General features: G+C 40.8%; 1 protein-coding gene across 1 annotated transcript in view; it reads left to right on the forward strand.

The window, feature by feature from the left end:
* TEAD1 (TEA domain transcription factor 1) overlaps nt 1-24,920 on the forward strand; it is a 160,639-nt gene extending 135,719 nt beyond the window's left edge. Inside the window, exons 11-13 of the mRNA XM_084254488.1 lie at nt 14,243-14,383; nt 18,652-18,804; nt 24,773-24,920. Of these exons, the coding sequence (XP_084110614.1) occupies nt 14,243-14,383; nt 18,652-18,804; nt 24,773-24,886 (408 nt within the window). The 3' untranslated portion in view covers nt 24,887-24,920. The remainder of the gene's footprint in view (nt 1-14,242; nt 14,384-18,651; nt 18,805-24,772) is intronic.
* Nucleotides 24,921-25,960: the final 1,040 nt, after the last annotated feature.

Consider the following 25,960-nt stretch of genomic DNA (forward strand, 5'->3'; position numbering starts at 1 on the left):
ATTTTTAATAACTGCAGGATATCTTATTTACTCAGTATACCATAACTTAACCATTCTTATCTTATTAGATGCTGATAATATGGCTTTTAATATATATGTATGTGTGTAGGTCTGTATGTTTGTGTACATATATAAATAACCAAGCTGCTTTCAGAAATAGTCAAAAAAGTTATCTTCACTAGCCTTGTCCCTGGCACTATTTCCTCAATTCCTTTTTTTTTTTTTAAGATTTATTTTTATTTATTTATGCATTCAAGAATTGGGGTAGGCCAGAGGTGCAGGGGGTGAGAGATTCACCAGAGAGAGAGTGGGGAGTAGAACAGGTGGGTCTACTGAAATACACTGCTAAGGGGAGCAGCAGGTGAGACAGGAGAGGTCTGCTGTGCCATGTGGGTTAGCTCCCTGGCCAAGGATTGAACTCATGCTGCAGTGGCTGGTGATAGCTTGATAGTGCTGAGACTTTAAACCCTGCGCCACCATACTATTGACATCATGAGCCCCTTGGCCCCCCAATACAGACAAGTGAGTCATAATGTGGTTATTATTGCTCCTCTTGGTGGCTCCAGCCTGTGTAGAGGGATCTCACTGTCTCTTTGTCACTTTAGTAATTTACATCAATGTTACTGTACACTACTGTTGCAAACATTAGCTTAAATTTGAATGCCTAACTAAAACTATCTCTTAAAAATTTCGGTTTATGGTCTCACTCATAGCAGGAATCTAGAAAACTTAAATAAGGGACCAGGAAAATGAATAACTATAAGAAAGTGAAAATCAAAATCAACAAAAAACTATGAACCAGAGACACTTTTAGGGGGGCGGGGGCGGGAGGGGAGGGATTGGGGTCAGAATGGGGGGGCTGCAATTGTATGGGGAATATAACAATAAAATTTATTATTAAAAAAAAATGAATAATGTTGTAAAAAAATAAATAAATAAAACCAGCATTTCCCGAGGGGGGGGGGAAATTTCGGTTTAATGCAGCATAGACATCGTTATGATTGAGGAGGCACATGGCACCAGATTTGTGTGTGAGGCCAGCATTTGGCATGGGCAGATAACCATATACTTTTCTGCCATATAAAACAATTCTCAGGAGCTGTGTGGGCCCTCAGGAGGGAAGATGTCCGCCCATCAGTGGACAGAACTCTGCTTTGTTTCTGCCCTATAATTCATACAGATGGGTTGCCAGTGATATGACAGACAAACAACTCATTTGAAATAAAATGCCATCTGTCTTGGAATTGATCATAGAATTCCTAAAGTTAGAAGAGTTGTTTGAGATTCAGTCAAGTGTCGTGAAAGACAAAAGCCATGTACAGCTTGCAGGTGATTTTCAGGAGCAGTTAATTTCTAGCCACATATAGTTTCTTAAGGAAGTAAACAAAATTATAGATTTAACCAAATAAGAAATGCAGGCAAAAAACTGTTCAAAAGAATCATTAGTATGAAGAGGCTCACTCTCAAACTTTGATTGGAATAATAAAGAAGAAACTTACATGAAAATGAAATTGTATGGCTATGTATCCTGTTGTTAACAATTTTTATATACGCTTAATATCAGATCTTACTTTCTTTCCAATCCTTATTAAATGATTGCTATGTAAGAGACCAGAATATATGTTGTTGCTCTATGGTTGTTAATAATATTTTGCTTTCAGAAATTCGTGGAATTATGATCATGCAGTGTATCAATTAGCAATAAGTTCATGTTAATTCAACTTGTTTTCTTAGTCTATTTTTCTGGGAGAAAAAAAGGCTAGATTTACTATCCAGAGCAGATGCATGAAGATTTTACAAAACAGAAAGGAAAGGAAGTTATCTGGGAAAAGGGCAGCCTTTAAAAGATGCTTTTATCTTGGTAGGGATAAAATCACATTTGTGGGACAAAATGATAGTCACTATAAATAAAACCACTGGGCTTCATTTAAGGAGAAGGAACCGGGTGCACGTGTGAGCTGGTCCAGTGGACCCCCTTGGAGTTTCAGCCTGTTTCTAATTGGGTTCTGCGTGATTTGGGTTGGAATTGTAGACTTGAGTCTATCATTTGGAACCAAATGTTCCCGTTGCTATTCATGGAAGAGGAAGTTAGCAAAATGGAATAATTTTCTCCCCACATGTTTAAAACTGCTCTCAGTAAGGAAAGAACCTTTCAGTTCAATAAGTTTTCCATTTTTCTCAACATCTATCTCCTCTCAAAATGTGTGAAGTTCTGAAATTATGAGAGCAGTATCAAGTGATGGAATTGGGAGGAAGATGAGGAACATATGTCGCCATATTTAGAGGTATTTGTGGGTCCTAACATATGAAATTACCTTTGAGTAGACACGATTACATGATGATCTCCCAGGGTCTGTTTTAAAAAAAAAAAAAAAATCAGCTCTGGGTTATCAGACTCTCAAATTTCAGGTAGTGGGACAAGGGAGTCAATAAACTTGCACATTCACCCATTTTAGTTTGATTTCACAAGAAAAATATCTTGTGAAAAATGCCTGCTGGCGTGTGTACTCTGCATTGACTGCTGTCTATTATGAATCCTCCTTGTTCTCCCATCCTTGTGTCATAAACAACCTTGCAGGTCACCCTCCAGGAGCAGGGGGCCCCTCTGCAGTCTTTGCTAATACAGTAGTGCAGTGTGTGCAGCGGGTTTCTCAACAGTTGTTTCATTTTTTAATTTGTTGACCGAAAAGTTCTTTTATTCCATTCAGTGCACATAGTGTATTCACCTAGGTCAGGTGCTCTATCGCCACTTAACCGGCCGTGATACCACAGGCAGATGGGTTGGCATCTGACAGCCCCTGAGTCATCTTCCTCATGGAATTTATCCAAGAGGAAGGAGACCTCAAGACAATCACCCAAAAGCTTTTCTCGGGCCTAGAGTTGTTAGATTCTTAGAGAAATTAGTGTAATATTTGCATTAGTAATAAATACACACTTTGAGTCATGACGAACGCTCACTGAACTCTGCCTTGCTCCTCGGGAGCTGGGAAACAGACATGAGTAAGAGACTCCTGCGTGCAGATCTTTGGGTCTGGTGTGGGACGACAGTCACACAGACAGATAAATGACAGCACCGTGGGAGAAGAGCTGTAATGGAAATAGGCAAGCCCAGCAGCAGAGGAGGGCTTTTTGTCTGGGAACGTTCTCACAGGCCTCACAAAGATAAGGCATCTGAACCTAATCATGAAAGAATGATGCATGGAAGGGAAATGTGCAGAGACAGGGAATTCTACTGGGACATGACACAGGGTCCTCATGGCCACTGAGCCTTACAAAACCTAAAGAATGGTGAGCTATGAGGGTGGAAAATTTGATCCTGGTTGACAATCACTATTTAAAAGATCCTTTCTGAATCCCCTAAAAACATAAGGTAAACCTGGACAACCTGGAAATTAGAAGCAGAAGCTCATTCTGCTTTCCCCCAAGCTCTTAATTGCAGCCATATGGGTGTGTGGGGGTGTGTGTGTATACTTTTTTTTTTTCTTAACCTTGAACTCCTCAGGACACCTAGGCAGAATCTAAATTGGGGGTTTTCTTGACCTCATGGGAGAATCCATCTGACAGCTGTTCCTCTAATGCCTTCTGTCTTGGGTGTTTGGCTCAATGGCTGCTAACAAAACCAAGGTCAGGGGTCCATCCTTTCCTACATGGGACTCTTTAATGCTGCTCCCTCCCGTGGCCTCAGGCTGATGGCTAATGCATTGTCCCACCAAGGACTCAGCAGACCCAAAGTCCAGGGGAAAACAGACAGGGTACACCTGCACTGCCCAGCCTCTGCCCTGCTGATGGAGGCACGATTAACTTCACTCTGAAGCCATCACCTCAACAAAAGCCTGAGAAGGAAAGAAGAGAAGTGGCACAGACTGACTGCTTATTTACACACCCAATTTTGCAAGGGATAAGTGGATTATCTGGACATAGTCATCAGCCTCTCAGGGATCTTGGCCTTAGTGATGTGTGAAATCCCTTCTCCCTGTGGAGGTGGAAAGGCAAGGTACATCCTACCCACCCACCCCTCTTTTAATCTACTTGATAAATTGCAAAAGCAATATAAGCTTATTAAACAGTCCAAGTAATTCTAAAGGATATAGAAGGAAAAGTGAGACTCCCCTTCGGCCATGGACCATTCTGGACTTTGAGATGCATCTATAAGACATTGTGCATATGTGGTTTGTTCCTACCAAAACAGGATTGTACTCCATGTATTACTTGGCAACTTCATTTTTCTCCCCACTTACACTATCTTGCATAAAAGATCTCTTCTTCCAGTGAGAATTTGAGGGTAAATTCCAATTCTTTTTCTTTTTTGGTAAAGATGACTTACTAGTAGAGTTAGAGATACAGCAAATAAAAACACAGGTCACCAAATTAAATTTGAATTTCAGATAAACAAGCAATTTTTTTTTTTTTTTTTTTTTTTTTTTTTTTTTTTTTTTTTTTTTTTAGTGTGTGTAGGTCCCATGTGCTATTTGAAATTTAGGGGCATCCAAAAAAGTATCTAAAATTCACATTTAAGTGGGTGTCCTGTGTTTTATGTAATAATTCTACATTTATTAATTAATTGGTTGATTTGTTGTTCTTGTCACATGCAAGACTTTTATGCACAAAATCTCCAAACAAGAACAAGGGCCTGTTTCCTGGTTTGGAAAGGGTGGTCTCAGAGCTGCTATTCACACACCTGATGAATGTGTGTTTAGGGCCAGCTCAGCCAGGCGCCCAGTTCTCATTAACAGCCTCCACGGGAAGGAACTGGCCTGTGCAGCTGCTTTGTACTTGGGGCGAGACCTTGGCTCTTTAATCCCCGCTGCTCTGTGAAGGCACCAGTGGCAGTTACCTGAAGTCATGTGGGTGATATTAATTGAATTTTTTTAATGAATGCTGGTATTTGTAGGAATTTGCAATGCAAACAGACAGCCTTTCAAGCAATGCGTATTGTAATTAGAGCAAGTTTTTAAGATTCTTTGAAGTACTAAATGTTTATGAAATTCAAATAAGGGCGCCAATCTGCACAATAAAGGGGCTCTTGGTGGTGTTTTTAAAAATCTATTTTGTAGATGTAAATATATGCCATAATTAGTGGGAAGTAACTTGAAGAGCCTCTGCTGAGTTTATTCCTACTATTCTTATTTAAAACAGCTGCTGTCCCCTTGTGCTGGGCAAGGGCCAGTGGCCCCTTGGGAGCGCACGCAGCGACTTGCTTCCCTCTGGGCAGCTCCTTCGCCGTCCCCAGTTGTAGGTTGCCTGGCTGGGGAGTTGTCCATGGTCATCCCAGCTCCGTCACCACAGTCCTCAAGATGCCAATAGGGGCTGGCTTCTAAGGCCTTGCCCCAGGACAGATGCTCACAAATGAGTCAGGCAGAGGGTTTGGGGGCAGCCAGGATACTGGAGACCCTCCTGCCAGTGCTGCCTCCTGGGGCACTTTTGCCTGAAGGCTCAAAGACCCAGTGCAGAGCGATTATCCTCTGGCGTCTGCAGGAGCAGCTGCAGGGCCCACGCAGCGCCCTGGCTGGCCGAGCCTCTCCATGTGGCAGGCCTGGACAGCCGCCCGCAGCAGGGCCCAGCTCCCAGCTCTGCCTGCCAAGGAGCCAGATGCTGCCATTGGAAAAAATTGCTTCACAATTTGAAATCTTGGTCCTTTGATCATTACTCAGAGAGGATGAAGAGGAGAGGTTCAAAGTGGTGGTTTGAAAACGCCAGCGTCTCCTTACAGCCATCAGTGCCTATTACATTGTCTCATGTCAGGGACAATGCTCTTGATGTTTTCATTTTTGCAACCAAGTAATTCCCACCCAGCCCTTCCAAGCCCTGAGGGTGGGAAGGGAGTGTCCGCTGCCTGATCCTTTCCTGACCCTGTGTCCCTGCCCTCTCCCCTGCCGGTGGGGTTATCTGCTTCCTCTTTGTTCTGGCAGGTTTTTTCCCTCTGAAGACAGTGACAAAGTAATTGTCATCAGCCAAAGGCTGCTTCTACGCTTGGCAACTTCCAGCTCCCTTCCAGGTCCTTCCTCAAGTGGGGCCAGGTTTCCGGAGGCCTGAGGTCTTACTGGACTGGTATCCCAGCCCTAGTCCTCCCCTCAGAGGACTCAGCCCCTGCATCACTGGGCTCCAGGCCTCATTTTTCCTCACCCCTAAAATGGGAAGGATGCTTCTTTGAAGAACTTGCATTTTCAACATATTTTTTTAATTCAAAACTTGAAATCAAAGTTGAACACATTTGTGAGTAATGGGCTCATCGAATGATAGTTAATAAAGGGGAAGTAATCCAAGTCTTGTCTGGGGACTTAAATATTTGAGGTGCAAGAGTAAAGTAATAATATAGGGGGGGGGGGGAGTAGGGAACAACTTGAGAAAGTTTGATATTTCCCTTTTTTGTTCCTTTGCTCTCTGATGCAGTCACCGTTCTCTGCCTCACATTGTAGCCTGCATCTACTTCAACCTTACATTATTTCCCAGGATTTGCCCGCAATTGCACCTTAAGGTCTTGAATTCTTTCAGTACATATTCATTTATTAATAAAGGTCATTTATTAATGATTACTTTAGTTCCAGGGAAAATTCTATAGCATCTCTAATGGTGTATTTTTGGAGAAGATAGTAATTTTATGCCTGTTTGAGCAGGTGTGCTCAGGATGTAACACTTGTTATAGACACAAATCAGAGGAGTTCTCATTTTTCTATGTGGCAGAAGCCTCTCTAGCATCTCTACCACACATCTGATAAAGGTAGATTGGGGCTCAGACAGGCTCCCTGGTGACCCCCCAGTTGACCAATTGTGGTGTGACTTGTAAGCCTCCTTCTTTATCTCTGTCCTAGTCTATATTTTCAACAAATTAATAGGAATGTGTTGCAGTTCTTTTAATGACCATCACTGGCACAGCCACGCAATCATTTATAGATGTATATTTCATATGCATTCTCTCTTCCTGTCACCATGGTAGCCTTTAGAAGCAGGTCTTCTCTGTGGTTAAAATCAGGACAGTGGGTCTCGGAGGAGTGACTGCTGTCCAAGCTATAAGGTGCCTACAATGAGGAGAATGACAGGTGAGGAGTCAGTTCACAAATAACCTGCACCAGATGGACAAGGTGTAGGAAAATTCCATGTAGAACTTGCGTCCTAGGAAGCAGATAGAACCTGCAGAAACTTAAGGGTGAGAAGAGGAAGAGGCAAGGTGAGATAGGGGGAAAATGAAGGTGAATTGCAGAGTTTTCGCACAGAAATATTCTGAGGTCTGTGTAATTCCAGAAGGCAATCTCTGGGTGAAAGTTACTGATAAGTGGAATCATGCCTTATCCTCGCCCATGGTATTTGTGAGTGTGACAGAGATACCAAAAGGGAAATAAGGGTTGTTAGTCAGCAGGACATGGTTTATCCAGGTAGGCCCATTGTAAAAACAGGGTTGCTTAAGGTGGAAGAGGGAGGCCGAAGATGAGATACAGGAAATGACAGCTGTCAGTATGAGCTTTGAAAATTGGGTCGGGGGCGGGGGAGGAGTTAAGCATTAAGGAATGTGGGTAGCCTTGTATAATGCCTCTTTCTGAGTATAAAACTGAGGAAAGGCATTCCTAGGACCTCCAGAAAGGAACGCAGTTCTGTGCACATCTTGGGCTAATAATCTTTGTAAAGATGCATGTTGGATGGCTGAGCTACGGAAGTGTAAGGCCATAAATGTGTGTTGTTTTAGTCTACTGTGTTAGTGGTAGTTTGTTAAAGCAGCCGTAGAAAACTAATGCAGGGGGAAAAAAAGAACTAAACATTGAGTCTGTCTGGAAGTTAGGAATTACCTGGTTTATGTAGTGCTTTTCCTGTGTCTGAGGATCTTTAGTCAGAAGGCAATGCAGGTAAGGACACTATTGAGAGGATTTCCTCAGTACATTTGTAAGGTCTCTGTTTCAGGGCAAAATGGGCATCAGAGGTTTCTTGAACAGGCCCGTGCCTTGGGCTTGACCTCTCCAGCCACATTCAAAAGTGTGTTTTTTCTGTTTGTTTTTGACACTTCAGAACCTGACCCATGACCAACTATTTTAGGCTGGCTGTCCCCAAAGGACAGATTATGGTTTGAATTTGGAATCTGTTGGAAGATAAATGCTATATTTTATCTGTTTCTTGGGTTTTTATGTTTATTTGCTTTTAGAAAATGCCCTGTGGTCAGATAGGAGCTGATTAGGCAGAAATAGTTCGTATCTTTGATACTAGCACATTTTTTGTCATTTTCTTGCCTTCAGAACTATATGAAATAGGTTTGCCCTAAGTCTTCAGTTGGGAAAAATGAGTCAGTCGGGTGGGTAATGAACTCAGCGAGAGTCCCACACTCATTTGAGTTTGCATCCTTTGTTGTTGATTTAATGCTAACATACTTTCTTTGATATTACCTTTGCTTTGTGGGATTTCAGTGACCACATTTCTCTCTAGGATCATCTGTAATATCATCAGCTGATAGATGATTACCTTTCACATCAATACCTCCTTTTAGAAAATTCCCAGAGAGGGCCTCCCTGGTGGCGTAAGGAGTTAAGAACCACGCTATGAAGCAATTCTCAGCCTCTGCAGCATGAGTTCGATCCCCGCCGGCCAGTGTGCAGCCCACATGGCGCAGCAGACCTCTCCTGACTCACCCACTGCTCCCCTCAGCAGTGTTTTTCAGTCTGCCTGTTCTGCTCCCCACTCTGTCTCTGGTGAATCCTCTCACCCACCCCCGCCAACCCCATATCTCTGACCTGTACACTGGCTCTTGTATGCATAAATAAATAAATCTTTAAAAAAAAATTCCTAGAGAGTCGCTGTGATACAGTTGGATAACTGCATGATTATTTCCCATGTCCAAGAGTAATTGCAAAGCAGTTGTAATAGCAGCTTGGTTATTTACTGTTAGTTAGGAAGCCTTTTAAAGTCTGACCAATTAAATTTACACCAACAACATAGTTTTCCCAAACTATTTTTAAAAGGCAAGATAATTAAAAAGACCTCTCTCCCTCTCACCTAAATACCCATGGCTAAGATGCACACAGACCTTAGGATCTAGTAGCTCCATTTCTAGGAACACCCAACAGATATGCATAAATATATTTGTCAAAAGGATATTTGAGAATGTCTATAGTAACTCTCTTCATGACAGATCCATCTTAGAAGCATCACAAATGTCTATCAGTAGAATGACTAGACTCTGGTGTTTTTTGTTCACTGAAACTCTACAATAACAAGGATGAGTAAAAACTATATACAACATATATGTCTCGCAATATAAAGTTGAGCTGATGAAACAAAGGGGTTGCAATGTGATTCCATGAGAAATTTTAAACAGTCAAAATGAATGTGTGGTATTTTAGGGGCCACGTCATCTTTGTGAGGTGCAGGGTGGTGGTTATCAGGAGGAAGCATGGTAGAAAATCATCTGTTCTCCTGCCTCTGGGGCCTGGTTACACAAGTGTGTTCACTTTATGAAAATTATTCAAGCTGTAACTTTGTGATTTGTACTCTGCTGAACTGATGGGTGGACTCTATTTTTGTGTAAAAAGAGTTAACCTCAACAACATTAAAACTCATAATTTGTTGAGACAGTTTCTGAGGGCAGATTTTCATAATGTACATCCTTTAATACCTTTAATAGCTTCATTTTATAATTCCTGTCATTAAAAGGACAAAGCATTCATTCCCATTCAGGACAGTGGTGAAACAAAGATGAGGCAGCGGGAATGGCCTGGCCTGCCCAGGTGCCTATAATTAGGAAGTTCGTTGTTTGTAGAGGATTTTAGATGACAGAGTCATCTTCATTTTTATTATCACCCTATCCCCACAGTTCTCAACAAGGCTATTGATAAAGTACTCAAAAAAAAAAAAATCTTTCATTGGTCTAAATCCTAAATAATTGGTGAGCTTATTAGTATTATTTTTATTTCATCTATACATAAATATACCTCAAACTAGCACACCTTTATTTCTTATCCAGTAGATTCATATCCCTTAATGTACATGTGGTCTCAGCCTTGTGGTCCTTTCTAGAGTAAGTTTGTAATCAGCTGGAAGCTGCAGTCTCCATGGTGCTTCCAGTGGTTCAACAATAAATTTGGAAAAGAGCAAGGACAGGACAGTAGTTATGAAGATGAGGGAATAGCCCGAGTCACATCAGTGCTGTTGTGTTCTGTTATGACTATTAGATCTCTTGGGTTTAAAGGCTAGCACAGTGAAACAGAATGCTGATTATCACTGAGAATTCTTCTGCCATGTAAAGGAAGCATCTTAAAAGCAGTCCATTCTAGTTATCCAATCTGCTAGGTGTGCCGCTGCTCTTGGATTAGCATTACTTCAGCTTGGACACTCAGAGAGATGGAAACATAAGAGTTGTGAAAATTCTCAGCAGTTTTGCTACCATCAAAAATTGAATACTATTCTAAGAGCAATTAACAGCTTAAAATTGTATCTATTGACTGATTGTTACATAGATTTGCTTCCATGGTTACTTCAGATTTTAAATGTCCAGTTTTGTTTACATTGTAAATCTTTTGCCTGTCCAAAATAATTGTCATTGAAGTGAATAAAAGTATTAAACTGAAATCAACGAAAATATTGTGCCTAGGGAGTTGAGATGCAGTTCTCAAGAAACCTCCTACCTAGTGAAGACAAGAAGGTTGAGTTGACAATTGAAAAAAAATCACCACATGTCTGTTGACCTCTCACCCTTTGCTTATCCCCATGCTCTTTCCCACAGTCCTCTACTTACCCCCAGAAACACCTAGCTGCTTTTGATTATTCACCAGTCTTTCAAAACAATGTGGCCACATTAAAAATAGCAAGTTTTGGGGCCTCCCCGGTGGCGCAGCAGTTGAACGCTGGGTTGCGAAGCTGCCCGCAACCTCTGCAGTGCCGGTTCAATCCCCGGCTGCTCCCCGGCCACCGGAGGAGGGTCCCACATGGCGCGCGGACCTCTCCTGCCGCCCACTGCTCCCCTCAGCAGTGTACTTCGGTCCTTCTGCCTGCTCTGCTCCCCGCTCTGGCTCTGGTGAATTCTCTCACCCTCCCGCACTTCTGACTGTACCCAGTGCATGTATAAACAAAAACAAACAAATAAATAAATAAAACATGCCTCTATTAAAAAAAAAAGCAAGTTTTGATTGTGTGACAATATTAGCTAGCAGTGTACTTATAGCCCTTTACTATTCTTTTTCAGAGCTAGAATTTTTTATGAAATTGAAAGTAAATTTCTAAAATGCACATTTCTTCCTCCATATAACCAATACATTGGTTATTGTGTTGTTGTTGGGGAACATCCTAGGTATTCCTCATTAGGACATGTAAATTAGGGCACATCTGCTTAGTGGCATGCAGCCACTAAAAAGTATGGCTTCCTTAAAAGCATTTTTTGAATACTGGTATTTTGTGTCAGTATTTATGTAAGTTAAAAGATGTAGAGTTATATTTATATAGATATATATTCTTTAAAGCAAGATTTAAAAGAGTGCAAAAATAGAGGGGGAGGGGAAAATAGAGGGAGAGGGAACGTGTTGCTTAAATATCAAGGCGCTAAATATTTCTAAAAGGAAGCTTGGGAAATAGATAACACTGGTCACCTTGGAGAAAGTTAGCAAGTTGAGGTGTAGATATACACCCTGAAATGCACCCTATTCACACTTTGATTTTTCTTTTTGTACTTGCTGCATGCATGATTTTACTTTTTTTTTTTTTAAGATTTATTTATTTATGCATCCAAGAGCTGGGGTGTAGGCCAGAGATGGGGGAATGAGAGGATTCATCAGAGACAGAGAGGAACTGAACAGGCAGATCTCCTGAAATACACTGCTGAGGGGAGCAGTGGGAGAGACAGGAGAGGTCTGCCGAGCCATGTGGGTTGCTCCCTGGCCAAGAACAAAGACAGCACAGTTCTTAAAGACCCACTTTCAGTGTCAGGCGGCAGCTGCCCGGAAGAACTAGGGATTGACATTAGCATCAGCTCCTGTGTGCCTTGGATGTGTTGGTACATTTCTGCCCTGGAGGCTGGCATGCAGGTAAACCCAAGCACCTCTTCTTCAGCCTGAGTCACTCAGAGACAGACATTTATTAGGGGAAGACATTCAGCATTTTCTGTTAAGCTGTTCCTTCATGGAGTCAAATGTCAAACCTTTGAATGTGAGAAAAATGCACACCTGGATATTTTTATTTATTTATAATCTCCCCCCAATACCATGTAATTCCAAAAAGAAAAATGTGAGGGAGCATTCCTAAATTTATTGGTGATATAAAACTGGACAAGTACAAGTAAAAGCAGATTGGAAACCAGTAAAAGTTGCTGAATTTTGGTTGGTAGTGGCTATTAGAAGTACCCAGGATAAGTTAATTACTGTAGTTGAGCACTGAATTTAGCTTTGAATTTCTTGGCACATAAAGAAGGGAGAATATAAAGTATATGGTTCTTTTTATTTGAAGCCAGAAATTATGAAATTTTGCCTAAGGAAATGGACATTTTCCTGATACTCAGTTCAAGGGGGAAATTCAAACACAGATACATATTAAAACTATATATAGACTGACTCAGGTCTTCATGGTGGTTAGTGCCTCTGAAGGTATTAAAGTTAGCTAGTCAAAATGTGCCAAACCTCAGCAAATACAGTCCCGTGTATCAGATCTCCCTCTTTCTCCTTGACACTGTGGTAATGGTCACCTACTGGATCTACATTCACTTTTGTATATACATATACATGTGTGTGTGTATGTATATTACATCATTGTTCATTTTTGTACAATGTATGCTTGTCTGCTTTCTCTTCTCAGCTGTATTCCTGTAAAATTCCCACCACCAGTTCACCCGTGAACCATCACCATAGTCCTTTTCACTCTTACACTCATCCAGCGTCCTCTCCAAAAGGGGTGTCTTCTGGGGATGCATATCTGATCAGACCCCATCATTGTCCTCACCCCATAATCTCATAACCCTTGTGTCCCTTTGGTTTTAGGATAGAAACCCAAACCCACTCTTCCCCAGCCTCTCCTGCCGCCTCTCTCCCTCCTGCCTCTGTTGCAGCCTGTTTTTGTGCTTGTACGTGGCTGCGCCCTGGAGCTCCCCCGTCTCCTCACAGCACGCTGCTGGTGCCAAAGCCAACTCTCTTTTCTTTGGTCTGAGCTACATCAACCTCAGAAGCTTCTCTGACCCTTGAACCCTCTCCCCAATGTTGTTTGTTCTCATTTCTGTGTGTGCGTGTCTCAGGAGTGCTTGTCTCTGTTACATCTTCCCTACCAAGCGGCAAGCCCTGTGATCTGACAGCAGGACTGGTTAAGCTCTTACTCACCCTTTATTTCCACCCACACACAGGCCCTAGTGTGTAGTAGGGGTCGATAAGATACCCAGAAAGGGAACCAAGGGTCATCGATGTAGATACCGGCACAGCCTCCCGCTCCAATGGCCATATCTGATGCTGAGGCCTTTCTGCCTCAGCACATCACTTTCTTCTGTCAGAACTTTCAAGAAGCCCCATGAAGGATGCAATCCATAAGCCATATGTAGCCCTCCTCCACCTGGACCCTCATCTCAAACTCATTTCTCCCAGTCCCCTTAGTCCTTGCATCGCAGCTAGAATGGAGCTTTCTGGGCTTCTTCTGTCCACACTCTTCCTCAGCACTTCCCTGTTCAAAATCTTAAGTGTCCTCACATAAAATCTTGACTGAAAATAATGCCTCCCACAGTCTGAATTTGGAGTAACTGTGATGTGGTATTTATCTTCTGTCTGAACTACAGCTTTTTGGGTTTTTAGGTTGTAGTCAAGTCCTATTTATTATCTATACATCATTGTATATTACAATGATGTAATATACCATGTAGAAGATACTCACATGGTAGGTAGTCGTAGAAATGTGTTAAGTGACCAGCAGTGCGTGATACTTAGCATCTTTCTAAATCAGTCTTTAATAGGAGCCATTTTCCCTGTTGCTGCTGTAATTTGTAGTGAACAAGTGGCCAGTCAGATACAAATTCTGTCCTCCTCTTAAATATCTAAAGATTAGTGACTCTGAATCAGATTCTTATACTGTCTTCTGCAGGTATGTTTAAGACCTCGTGGATCTTTACTTGCAAGGATGCAATATTATTCTGACACTCCATGCAATAAAGTAAAATGAAATAGGCACACGCAGTATGACCAACGGCCCTCAAGCCTCCTGCCCCCTTCCTCACTCAGAATGGAGGCTACAGCCTAGAGGTTCCTGCTTGTTGCCATGATTTCTGCCATGAAAGAATAACCCACCTCCATTTCCTCCCCAACAGGCGGATTTAAACTGCAATATTCAAGATGATGCCGGAGCTTTTTATGGTGTAACCAGTCAGTATGAGAGTTCTGAAAATATGACAGTCACCTGTTCCACCAAAGTTTGCTCCTTTGGGAAGCAAGTAGTAGAAAAAGTAGAGGTAAGTTGTCCTCTCTATGCTGGAACCTTAAAGGGCAAAGTATCACCTTCCTTTCAGCTTTTAGTGAGCAGAGTTTTACTTTCTGGTGTCTTCTTTCTCCACTTCTCTTCCCTGTTACTTCTGAAAAGGCAAAATGACTCAAAAGCAACTGCCAGCCTCCCAGCTGTCTGAGGTTGGCCTGTCCCCACCCCTTCACGATCAGTAGGGGCCATCCTGCATGAGGCTTATAGGGCCTGCTGGTTGGGTAGCTGGCTGTCATGGACCCTGCTGTCCTTCCATCCCTGGTTCCAGGGACCCCCAGAGGTTGTAGGTAACAACCAGTGGGATGCAGCTGACTGGCACCTGCCTTCCAAAGACCTGATCCCTTGAGCTTGGCATTGTTACTTTGGCCCCGTCCACTCCAATCATTGATTGTCTCAGATATGTATCAGTGCATACTTGGATCAAATATCTATTTATGACTTTCATATTTTTTATCTCCCTCTCTTTCAAAAAATGTATATTGTTTTCTCAGGATGGGTTGATTTGGGTGACTAATGCTTGTAGTTAACAGTCCATTTAAAGTGGTACTTTCCAGTGTCTTTTACCCATCCTTGTTCAGTGACCTCAGAGGTCCGAGAGCCCAGCCCAGCTGTACAAAACTTTGTGCTCAGATGTGTGAGAGAGAGAATGCCATGGTGGTAAGAAGGGAGGGAAAAGGGGCAAAAGTATGTTTTTTAAAACCTTGGGCTTTATAGTGAGGATTTGGGGTGCAGCTGCTCCTCACGGCTTCCTGAACACAGGATGGGTTTTGTGAGAATGGTATTAATGAGGGTTCCACTGACAGAAGAGGACATCAGTGAATTGACTAGATGACCAGACCGGTGTAAGTAAGCGTAGGGGTCATGCGCTTTACTAAAATGCTAGCACTGGGGAATCCAGTAAGACATTTTGAATTGAAATAAAAACTGGATATTGCTTAAAGAGGAGGAAGAGTCAGAGGTCACACATTTTATATTCAGAAGAACAGTGCTGCCACCAGCAGAGATAAGAAAGTAAGGTATTCAAGAGAAAATAGGGGGTGACTATAGATGACACCACACTTTGGGAGACAGATAAAGGCTGAAAATATCAACTGGGAATTTTATGCATTAAGGATAACTAAAATTGTGGGAATGGAGAGCTATCTGCAGGGAGAATATGGGAGCACAATAATAAAGATTTAGTTTGGGAGCAGAAGCCAGACCTGGGGAGAGTGGAAGGGAGACACAGAGGAGCAGAGGACAGAAGTAGTGGTGGGAAGGAGGAATAGGCTCAAGGCAATGTCTGTGAAGCCCTAAAAGGGGTGAGTGAGCAGGTAACTGTTTAATGAGACAGGGCTGGGAGACCGAGAACCATATGACCTCCATCTCCTCTGAGGAGGAGGAAGCAAGGTTACTTGTTGGTTTTGGGAATGTGAAATGGTAGTATTGGACCAGCTACCGAATAGTCAAGCTTATCTGTAGAAGGACTTCCTGCCTGGACAGGTACATGTGAGAAAAGTTGAGCTATGCAAGTTACTCAGTTTCTAAGATTTCAAATTATCCTAATTGTGTCCTCAGATAACACACCCAAAGCTTTATACAAGTTTAGAGGACAGCAGAGGTTGCTTTTGACTTCTGAAATCCCAGGAATTTTCTTGGAGAAAGTGGTATGAGTGTGGCAGGAGGAGTTTTATAATTAAGCCTTTAATTTTGTGTGTATTTCTACATTTGATGTGAAATGGGAGTCTCCTTATATATTCTTCCAAGTCAATATACAAAACCATTTATTAAATGATTCATCCTCTTCTGATTGAGGGATCTTTTTCTTTTTAAGTTATCCTAAGTACTGGGGCTCTTTTTCCCCCCACTCTATGTATTTCATGTCACAATACCATGTTGATTTAATTACAGTGGCCTAAGAGTATGTCCTGATATCTACTGAGAGAAGTCAGTTTCACTGTTTTCCTTTTTTGTGTATTTTCTAGGCTAGCAACTAGCATTTATTCTTCCAAACAATAAGATCGTTTTAAAAATGTAAAGAACATAAACTTTGCTGAGCAATCCTTTGTAATTGCATTAGATTTAGATATTATTTGGGGATAAATTTATTTATTATTTATGTCAGATCTTTCCAATCAAGAACTTATTTGCATTTCTGTATCATTTTATCTATTTTAAATAAGATTTTATATTTTCATATTTAGGCTTAACCCCTTGTGAAAAAAATTCTAAATATTATGTAATTTGGTTATGCAGTTTCCCATTTCTAGATTTTAATCACCAAAAAAGAGACAAGCTCTTGGTTTTTGCATATTGATGTTTTTCTGGCCATCTTGACTTTTTAGCCCTAGTCAGTCATTTCCTAGACTCTTAGATTTTCTGTGTGTACAATCTTTTTGCAGCAGCAAAAAGAAAAGCCTTTATTTCTCTCTTCTTTTCCAGTGTTTATGCCTTTTTTTTAATTTTCTCATCTTTTTTTCATTTGCCAAAACCTCCAACTAGTTGTAAAAAGAAATAATATACAGTTACTGATGTTAGTAGAAATGGTTTTGGTGGTTTGCCATTGAGGATTACATTTTTTATTGGTTTTTATAAAAGCGTTTTATATTTAAGTGCTTTCTTTCTATTCCTATTTTACTTAGGACTTTTATTAGTAATTGCTACAATATTTTTTTCAAATGCCTTTTCAGCAACTTGGACTCTGATTTTTCTCCATTTTGTTGATATGAGTTAATGCTCTCCCTGTGTGGGAACCACCACAGCATTCCTCAGGAAAGTTCTGTTTGGGATACGTTGATATATTCTGCTTGCTATCTTTACATAAAATGTTTGCATTTGTTAATTGATACTCTGTACTTTATCATCTCATCAAATTTCAATATTGAATGTACATCAGATTGATCAAAAAGAATTGGGACACCTGTCTTTTTCTGTTTGTGTATCATTTAAAATAACTGTTCTTTAAAGGCTACATGAAATTGAGCTATGAAACCATTTGGCTTTTGTACCATTTTCAGTGATAGATCTCTAAAACTTTCTGGTCATCTCCATAGTAATTGAACTATTGGAGTTTTTTTTCTTTCAATAATTTTTATTTTAATTTTTGGGATTACAATTTTGCTCTTCCATGTGTACACATGTTCTACTCACCCTCCTACCTATTGGAGTTTTTCACTTTTATCTTTTGGTTGAGATTCGCAATTTGTACTTTGCTGGGAAAGCATCATATCTTGTAGGTTTTCATTGCTCCTCGTCCCTGTATAGAGTTATGTAGCATAAACCACTTATAAATCTTCTAATCTCTACTGTAATTGTGGTTTTGTCTCTTTTCTTTCTTCTTATGCTTCTGAATGGGTTTATTTTGTCTCTTTAAAGGATTCTTTGTTTTGTCTACATTTTTAATTTCTATTACATTGATTTGAGCTTTTATCTTCATTAATTTACTATTCCTAGTTTCCTTTGATTTCTTTGTGGTTTGGGGATGTTTTTTTATCTTTTTTGGTGGTTTAAAAATTTTAAGATGTGTATTTAATTCTGCAATTTGGTGTCCTTTTTAATGATGAAGGCATATTGAAGTTCCTTCATTAAGTTTGCGCCAAGTATAGTTTCATTGGGGCTGTAAGTTTGATATATAATATTTTCTTTTTCATTGCTTTTAAGTAATTTTTTGTTTCCTTTTTAAAATCCTTTGATGGAAGGTTATCTAGGAGTGTGTTTCTTATTTCTGAGTGCTTCAGTGGGATCACCAAACTGAATAGAACAGTATCTTCCTTTTCTTTTTTATTAAAGACATAAATAACTCACAGGGGCTCACGATCAGGGGGCAGTAGTGTTTGGAGAATTGATCTGCACTGGTTGTTGGTCTGTGAGACCTTCTAATGGGGTGGAGGATTTTCTTGGGGCTCTTTGAAGAGTTGGAACTGCCCGGGCTATCTTTGCAGATCTCAAGTAGAGAATAACTTAAGTCTTGGGTGGAGAAGGTCATATTTTTTATGACCTTTGCTAGAAGGAGTGATACAATTCTTGTTTAAAGTTATCATCTCTCCGACTTTTTGTTTTTCAGTTTACAGAAACATAATGGATTCTGAGTATGGCATTAAGTTTGGGGCTAGGGTGGGTTTTAAGTATGTAAGCTATATATAAATAGTACAACCTGTAGCAGGCAATTTATTTTGAAACAGTAAAATGCTTTTGCAGGCAGTAATGTGTTTCATGTATTTTGAAGTCAAAGTGTCTAAATACCCAAATCCTTTTCCCCCTTCACAGACGGAGTATGCAAGGTTTGAGAATGGCCGATTTGTATACCGAATAAACCGCTCCCCGATGTGTGAATATATGATCAACTTCATCCACAAGCTCAAACACTTACCAGAGAAATATATGATGAACAGTGTTTTGGAAAACTTCACAATTTTATTGGTAACTGCTTTGTCTCTTTCTATTTGGGAGATTCAGCCTGAGACAGGTGGGGACAGACAGTAATGTAGACCTCAGGGCATCAAGGTCCAGGCCAAGAGGACTGAGCTGGTTGTTGGTTGGGCTCCAGGAGACCAGTCAGCAGTTGAATGCACAGAATCCATAGGGCAAACTTGAACTTGAATCCATAGGGCAAACTTGAACTTGATCTGGGGTCAAATCTGTAGAAAAGCCGGGGGCAGAACTGGTATCCAGGCAGGTTTAAAAAGTTGTAGTCCCAACTTTTTAACTCTGACTGCATATTAGAAAGACCTGGACAACTTTTCAAAGTCCTCTTAACAAAGCTGCATTTTCTATCATTTAAGCCAGCATCTCTAAGGATAGAACCCAGCATTGTATATTTTTAAAAGTTCCTTAGGTGATTCCAGTGCTAGCCAAGTGTGAGTCTCAGCAGCACAATTATGATGCAATTGTATGCATCATAAATGAGGCAAGAGCCTGAGTCAGTTGGTTTAGACTTAAAACATATCTTGACTCATTTCACAAAGGATTTGCAAGGCCTTGTAAGAAGTAACATATGTTAATACAGCAAAATCTGAACTCTAAGTACCAGGAGAAGCATAAATTAGAATAGATTGTTATGGCCAGGAAGCGGGAGGGGAGAATACTTTTCATAGGCTGAAGATTATGATCAAAACTTAATGGGCAGCTGAAGAGAAAGGTCCATGATGGGAAAACTTTTTCATCTCCCTGAACTGTGCTGTGTGTGGGATTTTTTTCCCCTTAATATTTAACTTTAAAACAAATTTCTCTTAGGGATTTCATCTGGGAACTTGGAAGGTTATTAAAAATAGTATTGTCCTCAAAATATACCTATAAAATAGTGATGGATTTCAGAAGGCTCATTTAATAAATATATAACATTCCTTGGAAGGAAAAATGCCAAAGTAAAACTTGGTAGAAACAGTTTTGCTAAAGGGACAAGACTATATTGTGATCAAAACACTCAGACATCTGAAGGCCTGCTTTGTTACTGGGATTAAGAGCCAGCATACTTCCAGCAGGAATTCTTCATCTGAAGTTTTCAGATGTGGTGGGAAAGTGGTTTTCAATCATTGGTGTGCTGGATTTAAAAAGAAAAAGAAAAAAAGGTGCTCTATCCCAGCCCACCTCCCCCCAAAAACCCCCAGTTTGTAGTTTTTGCCTATTTCCATTATGTAAATATGCCCTCCATGGACATTTTCATGCCATCAATGATTGTCTATCTCAAGAAATTCCTTAACATTTACCAATCACTTTTTTTGTGAGCCAGTTGGCATAGTTTCCACACCACTATAAAAAAAAAAAAAAAGAATAAATGAAAATTACAATATTCAAAAACTTTGATATATCAGATTCATCCAGAAAATTTCTAAAAATCCTGAGACCTGGGCCCCAGGATTGCTGGAGGCAGGCCCAGAGCCATGGATTTTGTCTGTGTGTTTTTATGGCTCCCAGGTAGTTCAAGTGCCCACCTGCCGTGAGACCCATTGCTCACTACCCACTGGTAAGCTGGTAGCAAGTATTAGGGCTCATAGTCATGTGCATTGGCAAACTCAATTTTGCATATAATTTTCACTTATTCTAGGGAGAGAGTCTCAAATGTGAATTCTCAAATGAGTCCATGGCCTTTAAAAATTTAGAAACTAGCAGGGGAAATTCAGAAATGTCTAGGGGAACCTTTGGAAAACTTGTTCTTTAAAAACTATTCATTAGGATTCTTTTCTCTAGTGATCTTTGGGGAAAACTGAGCAGTTCGGTACCTGGGTAAGGCAGGTACTTGGCATAAAGGTGTTCTCTGTCGCTGTGTAAGAGCAGATGGGTCACCTTAGCACTCAGAGGAGAGATGTCCAGTGTGGCCTCTTGAGGTGGACACTAAATAGCCTCAGAAATTAATGAGTGCTTAGAGTGAATGGCCACCCTACCCTACTGGGCTCTCTTGGAGGGAGTCTTAGCTATTTCCTAACTATCAGTTTTGAGTCCATTCAGCATGTTAGGGAATATGTCCTCATTCCCTAAAGCCCTGCCTCACAGAGCACAGCCAAGGAAAACATGGCCCAGACAAATTTTATAGCATGTGTATTATCCGCAAAACCCATTACTATATCAGTAATGCTCAGCATAGCTATCTGGCGAATCACCAGAGTAAATTAATTTCAAAATGCACTATTAAACCAGTAAACAAACCTCAGATATGCAGAGTTAGTAACTCTTACTGAATATTTGCTAGAAGTAATATTTTAGTTGTAGAAAAACTGAAATTAAGCCAGCACCCCTGGATTATGAGAATAAAACCGTCTCATTCATTAACAGGAGAAATAGTACTTGTCAGCTCTTTCTTGGGGTTTGGATATAGGAGCACAGCTAGGATGGCAGCTGTTGGACATGGTTGTAGGTGTTTTCCTAGGTGTTTTGAATACAAAGTCAAATCAACAAGACCAAGCTAAAGACAGTTTTCATCAGAGTGACTCAGGAATTGAGGTGATCCTGTAGACTGGGATCTTAGTGACAGCAGCGGAAACCAAGAGCCAGGTGTTCTGTCATCTTTTGAGAATGTATTCACACACACAGAAACACTTTTTTCCCTCTTTTCTCCTTTTGAATCTCCATCATGAAGCCTGGACAAGGTATATTTTTTAATGAAAAGTTTGCCCAAAGGTAGGATATAGTAGAGGTTTCTGGCACAGTGCTCATAAGCTTTTTGAAAATATATTATGAAATTCTCAGTGCATAATGGTGAAGTCATTTTTACTCCCATTTTATGGATAAGGAATGTTACACCTACTTGAGCACACAGAACCATTTATAGATGTAAATTTAAATTTGAATTTGTGGAAAAGAAGCACTTAGCAGGATAGTTCATGGCCTAGAATCAGAAGACTTGGGTTGAAGACCCAGCTCTGCTTTATGACCTTAGGCAAGTCATTTCATCTCCAGACCTCAGTTTTCCCTCTCCCATTTACAAACAAAATGTCTGGACTGTCCACTTCAAAGGTTATTGAGAATATTTTAATTTATCCAACTAACCTATGGAGAGATTTTATTAGCTGCTGAAGACAATGCAAATAAAACGCTGTGCTTGTCCCTTAGTAAATCTTGGCCTGTAGGGGAAAGCATGTAAAGTAATTATTTCAATCCAAAGTAATAGCTATAGTATGCTTAAAAAGATACCCTGGAAGTTCAGTGTCATTGAACTACCTAGGCAGGTCCCTGTCGTCGGAGTGAGGTGGAGAATCCTCAGGGTTGTTAAGAGATAATGTTTACATTGCCTTGATAGATAAGCAGGCATTTCTCAGATTTACCAAGAAAGGTGCATTCCAGGGGTGCATTCTTACATGTCAGTACTGGGATGTGGTGGACTGGGCAGGTAGGGTGGCCATCTGTAGCCTGGTGAGGGAAGCAGGATTCATCAGGAAAACTGAACTATGGCTGGCAACTGGCAGAGCTAGGTAGGCACCTGATGCCCACAGTGCAGATAACAGAATTACTTGACCTAGGTCAGGAGGTCAGGAAAGGTTTTCCCAAGGAAGAAACAATGGAGAGGTATCTGCCAGCTGAATAGGCAGAGAGAGTAGGAAAGAATTCTCCAGGCAGGCGGGACACAGCAAGTCGGAAGCTGGAGAAGGGGGCCATGTGGCTGGCGTGGGAGAGGGAAGGAGAGCCAGGAGCCAGCAAGCTGGCCAGACCGGGCAGGGTCTCCTTAGCCTTATGGGATGAGAACAGGCTTTCTCTTCATCCCAAAGAAGCCATTCAGGGTTTCTGAGCAAGAGTCTATTATGAAAGAGAAATATATATGTGTGTTTGTGTACATAGTCATTCCATATATTCTTGTAGATACATTCATTCTGTATATTCTTACAAGATTTCATGACTGCTGTGTGTGCAGAAGGGAGAGGAACAAGTAGGGGATGTGGGATGTTCACAAGCGGTTTGCTGGCACCTTGGGCTATGACAGGGGTGGACTTGAGCTCTTCAGGAGGTCAGAGCAGCAGGGCATGGCATTTGTCTGGATGTGAGCATGAGTGAGAGATTTCAAGGATGAGAGAAACCTGCTTACCTGGAGTATTTGGTCTGTGAGGAAGAGGTAGGATATAGGACTAGAAAAGCAGGTGGTTGTAGTAATGGAAAAAAGGTCTATGATATCCAAGGGCAGGGGGCGGGGAATGTAACCAATCCATCACTGTGTTAATTCATTTCTCCAGAGCAGCGAGGTACAGTGGTTAAGTAAAGGGTGTTCGGAATCAGATCTGGGTTTCTTAGTTGACAAGTGTATAACCCCCCCCACCCCGCCCCAAATGAACCCCTGCCACATTCTCTGTCAAAGAAGGAGACAATGTGTCTCCTTAGCATTTCATGTTAAGTAGATGCATACTAAGCAGTCAAAATAGGTGACAATTAGGATGTCAATATTTGTGACTGTGTGCCAAACATTAGTCTGGTCCTTGGGAATATGGTGCCTGCTTTTGAGGAACTTAGGGAAAAATCACAAGTCCTTTGAGAGTGTATTCCTTAGACAGGCACCATGAAAGGTGGATGCTATGAGGATACTGGAAACTAGATAAACAAAGCCCGATACCTGGCAGGATAGAGATCTAGGCAAACTGGACTAGTGTCTCAAATGCAAATGTTTCAAAATACTGAGCTGGCCTAACACACAAGCAGGAGAGCCATCGAAGTGTCTAGTTGGGGAGTCAGGTTAGATAGCGTGGGGACTGAGACAGGGCCCAGGGGAAGGGGTGGCAGTGACCTAGGCCAGAGAGCTGGAGATGTGAATGAAGCAGACATCCTGGGCATGCAGCGGGCAGTGAGAATGTCAGAGACTCAACCTGAGAGGGGAGGCAGATGAGTCTGGCAGCCCTCAGCTAATGTCACCTCCTTTGACTTTGTTTCATTATGTTGATGAGAAAAATCCTGTCCGATAGGACACTGAACAAATCCTTTACAAGGACCTGCTTCTGTTACACAGCTCTTTGTTTAAAGTCACTTTTTCAAGAACCAATAGGTAAGGACTTGCTGTATTTCAGAGCACACTTTGAAAGGTAAAGCCTGTATGCATGAAAAGAATCAGCATTTGACGTGGACTCCACAGTGTTCCCTCCATCAGCATAGATTTTACCAAGTCCACACCCTGTTGGTTGACACGGTAGTGAGCAAGACACTCATGGAGCTTAGGTCTTCCCTTCGCTATTGTGAAACAAAATTGAGTGGAAGCTTAGGAATAAGATAGGAAGCAAGGGCCTCCCTGGTGGCACAAGAGGTTAAGACGCAACCTGTGAAGCTGTCTGCAGCCACTGCAGCACGAGTTCGATCTCTGGCCAGGGAGCTACCCACATGGCACAGCAGACCTTCCCTGACTCGCCCGCTGCTCCCCTCAGCAGTGTATTTCACTCAATCTGCCCGTTCTGCTCCCCACTCTGTCTCTGGTGAATCCTCTCACCCCCCCACACCTCTGGCCTGTACCCTAGTTCTTGTATGAATAAATAAATCTTTAAAAAAAAAAAAAGATAGGAGGCAATTTTAGGATATGTCACAATTTTGTGATATAGAAAATAGTAAATTGTCTTTGTTGAAAGGAAATCAGCCCCTTCCAAAAAAAAAAAAAAAAACCCACACTAATTTCTGGGGTCTCTTCTTGGGATAGATTATGAATGAGACCTGTTCTATATGAGACCTGTTGTCTTACCTATAGTAATTAAGCTTAGACAGGGTTCAGGTTGAAACCGTGGTAGCACGGTTTATACCAGAGACAGTAGCACGAAACCGGACAGATCTCTAAGCATCCAGTTGTTGGGCTATTCCTCACCAATGAAATCATAATCATCTTAGCACAGGTAGGATATGTTTCCATCCATGTGGTGTTTTAGTACATATCTATGTATTGTGTGGGGGTGTGTGTGGATATACATGTATATGTTTTTTTTTTTTTTAACAGGTGGTTACAAACAGGGATACACAAGAAACTCTTCTCTGCATGGCCTGTGTATTTGAAGTTTCAAATAGTGAACATGGAGCACAACATCATATTTACAGGCTTGTAAAGGACTGAACATGGTTATTTATATATATAGATATCTGTATATACACACACATATGTGCGCACACACACACACTCTCCATTATCCAAGGACTGACTGTCAACCTCACCACACAGGGGTGGTGCCCTGGCCCTGAGGTCACCCCGACTTTTCTAAATCCTGTTTGAGTGAAGTCATTTTTTTCATGTGTTCATACTATCATTGTAGCTGTGAAGTTCCGGTACAGTTGTAAAAAGAGAAATCGAGTTGTTTCTATGTGTTCTTCAGACCTGCAGCCCACAATTCCTCGGGAAGGGTGGACCTTGAGAACCCAAGTCTCTGCCGAGACCTGTTTTTATTTGTGGTAGAAAATACTGAGACAGAGCATTTGCCATGGGACATTGACAGCCTTTATACAAATGTATTTAGTTCTTTTTTTTTTTTTCAACATAAAATTCTTGTTTTAAGATACAAGTAAAATTAATCTTTAAATATAAATGTAAATTAGTACACAAACTAAGAATCTTTAGACTTAACCTTTGTAACTAATTAGGGTGGAAGTTATGAAAGAATGTAATTCACTAAATTATTTTTTAAATGAAACTTTTCTTTCTTTTTGAAACCAAATGTTAAAATATAGCCTTAAATGCTTGGTAGAAATAGCCTAATGAGACAAATTTGTACTTTTTTTCTCAAAGTTAAAACTAATCTCCTAATCCATTAAACTCTGAACAGGTATTACAAAGGAAGAAAACTTCACCCCTATCCTTAACATATATAGTATATTTAAAAATATAAAATTGTATTGTACTAATGTGATGATTGATTATTTAATGAAAAAGAAAAGATGGCTCTTTTTTTGCAATAAGTAGATAAATACTGAAAATCTAAACTCACAATGTTTATAGTCTTGTGTGTGCAGTTATATTTTATATGGACAACCAAATTTTTTATTAAGATGCATAAATATTTGAACCACTGAAATGTAATAACAAAAATTTAAAATTGGCATGAATACTGCACTGTGAGCTGCAAAGTATAGAAAATCCTGTGGCTGGGCGAAAACTTCATCAACCAAACCAATAAAAGGCTCATCAGTTTTAGCA

This window comes from Talpa europaea (genome assembly GCF_964194135.1).
Source record: "Talpa europaea genome assembly, chromosome: 1".
Classification (NCBI taxonomy): Eukaryota; Metazoa; Chordata; class Mammalia; order Eulipotyphla; family Talpidae; genus Talpa; species Talpa europaea.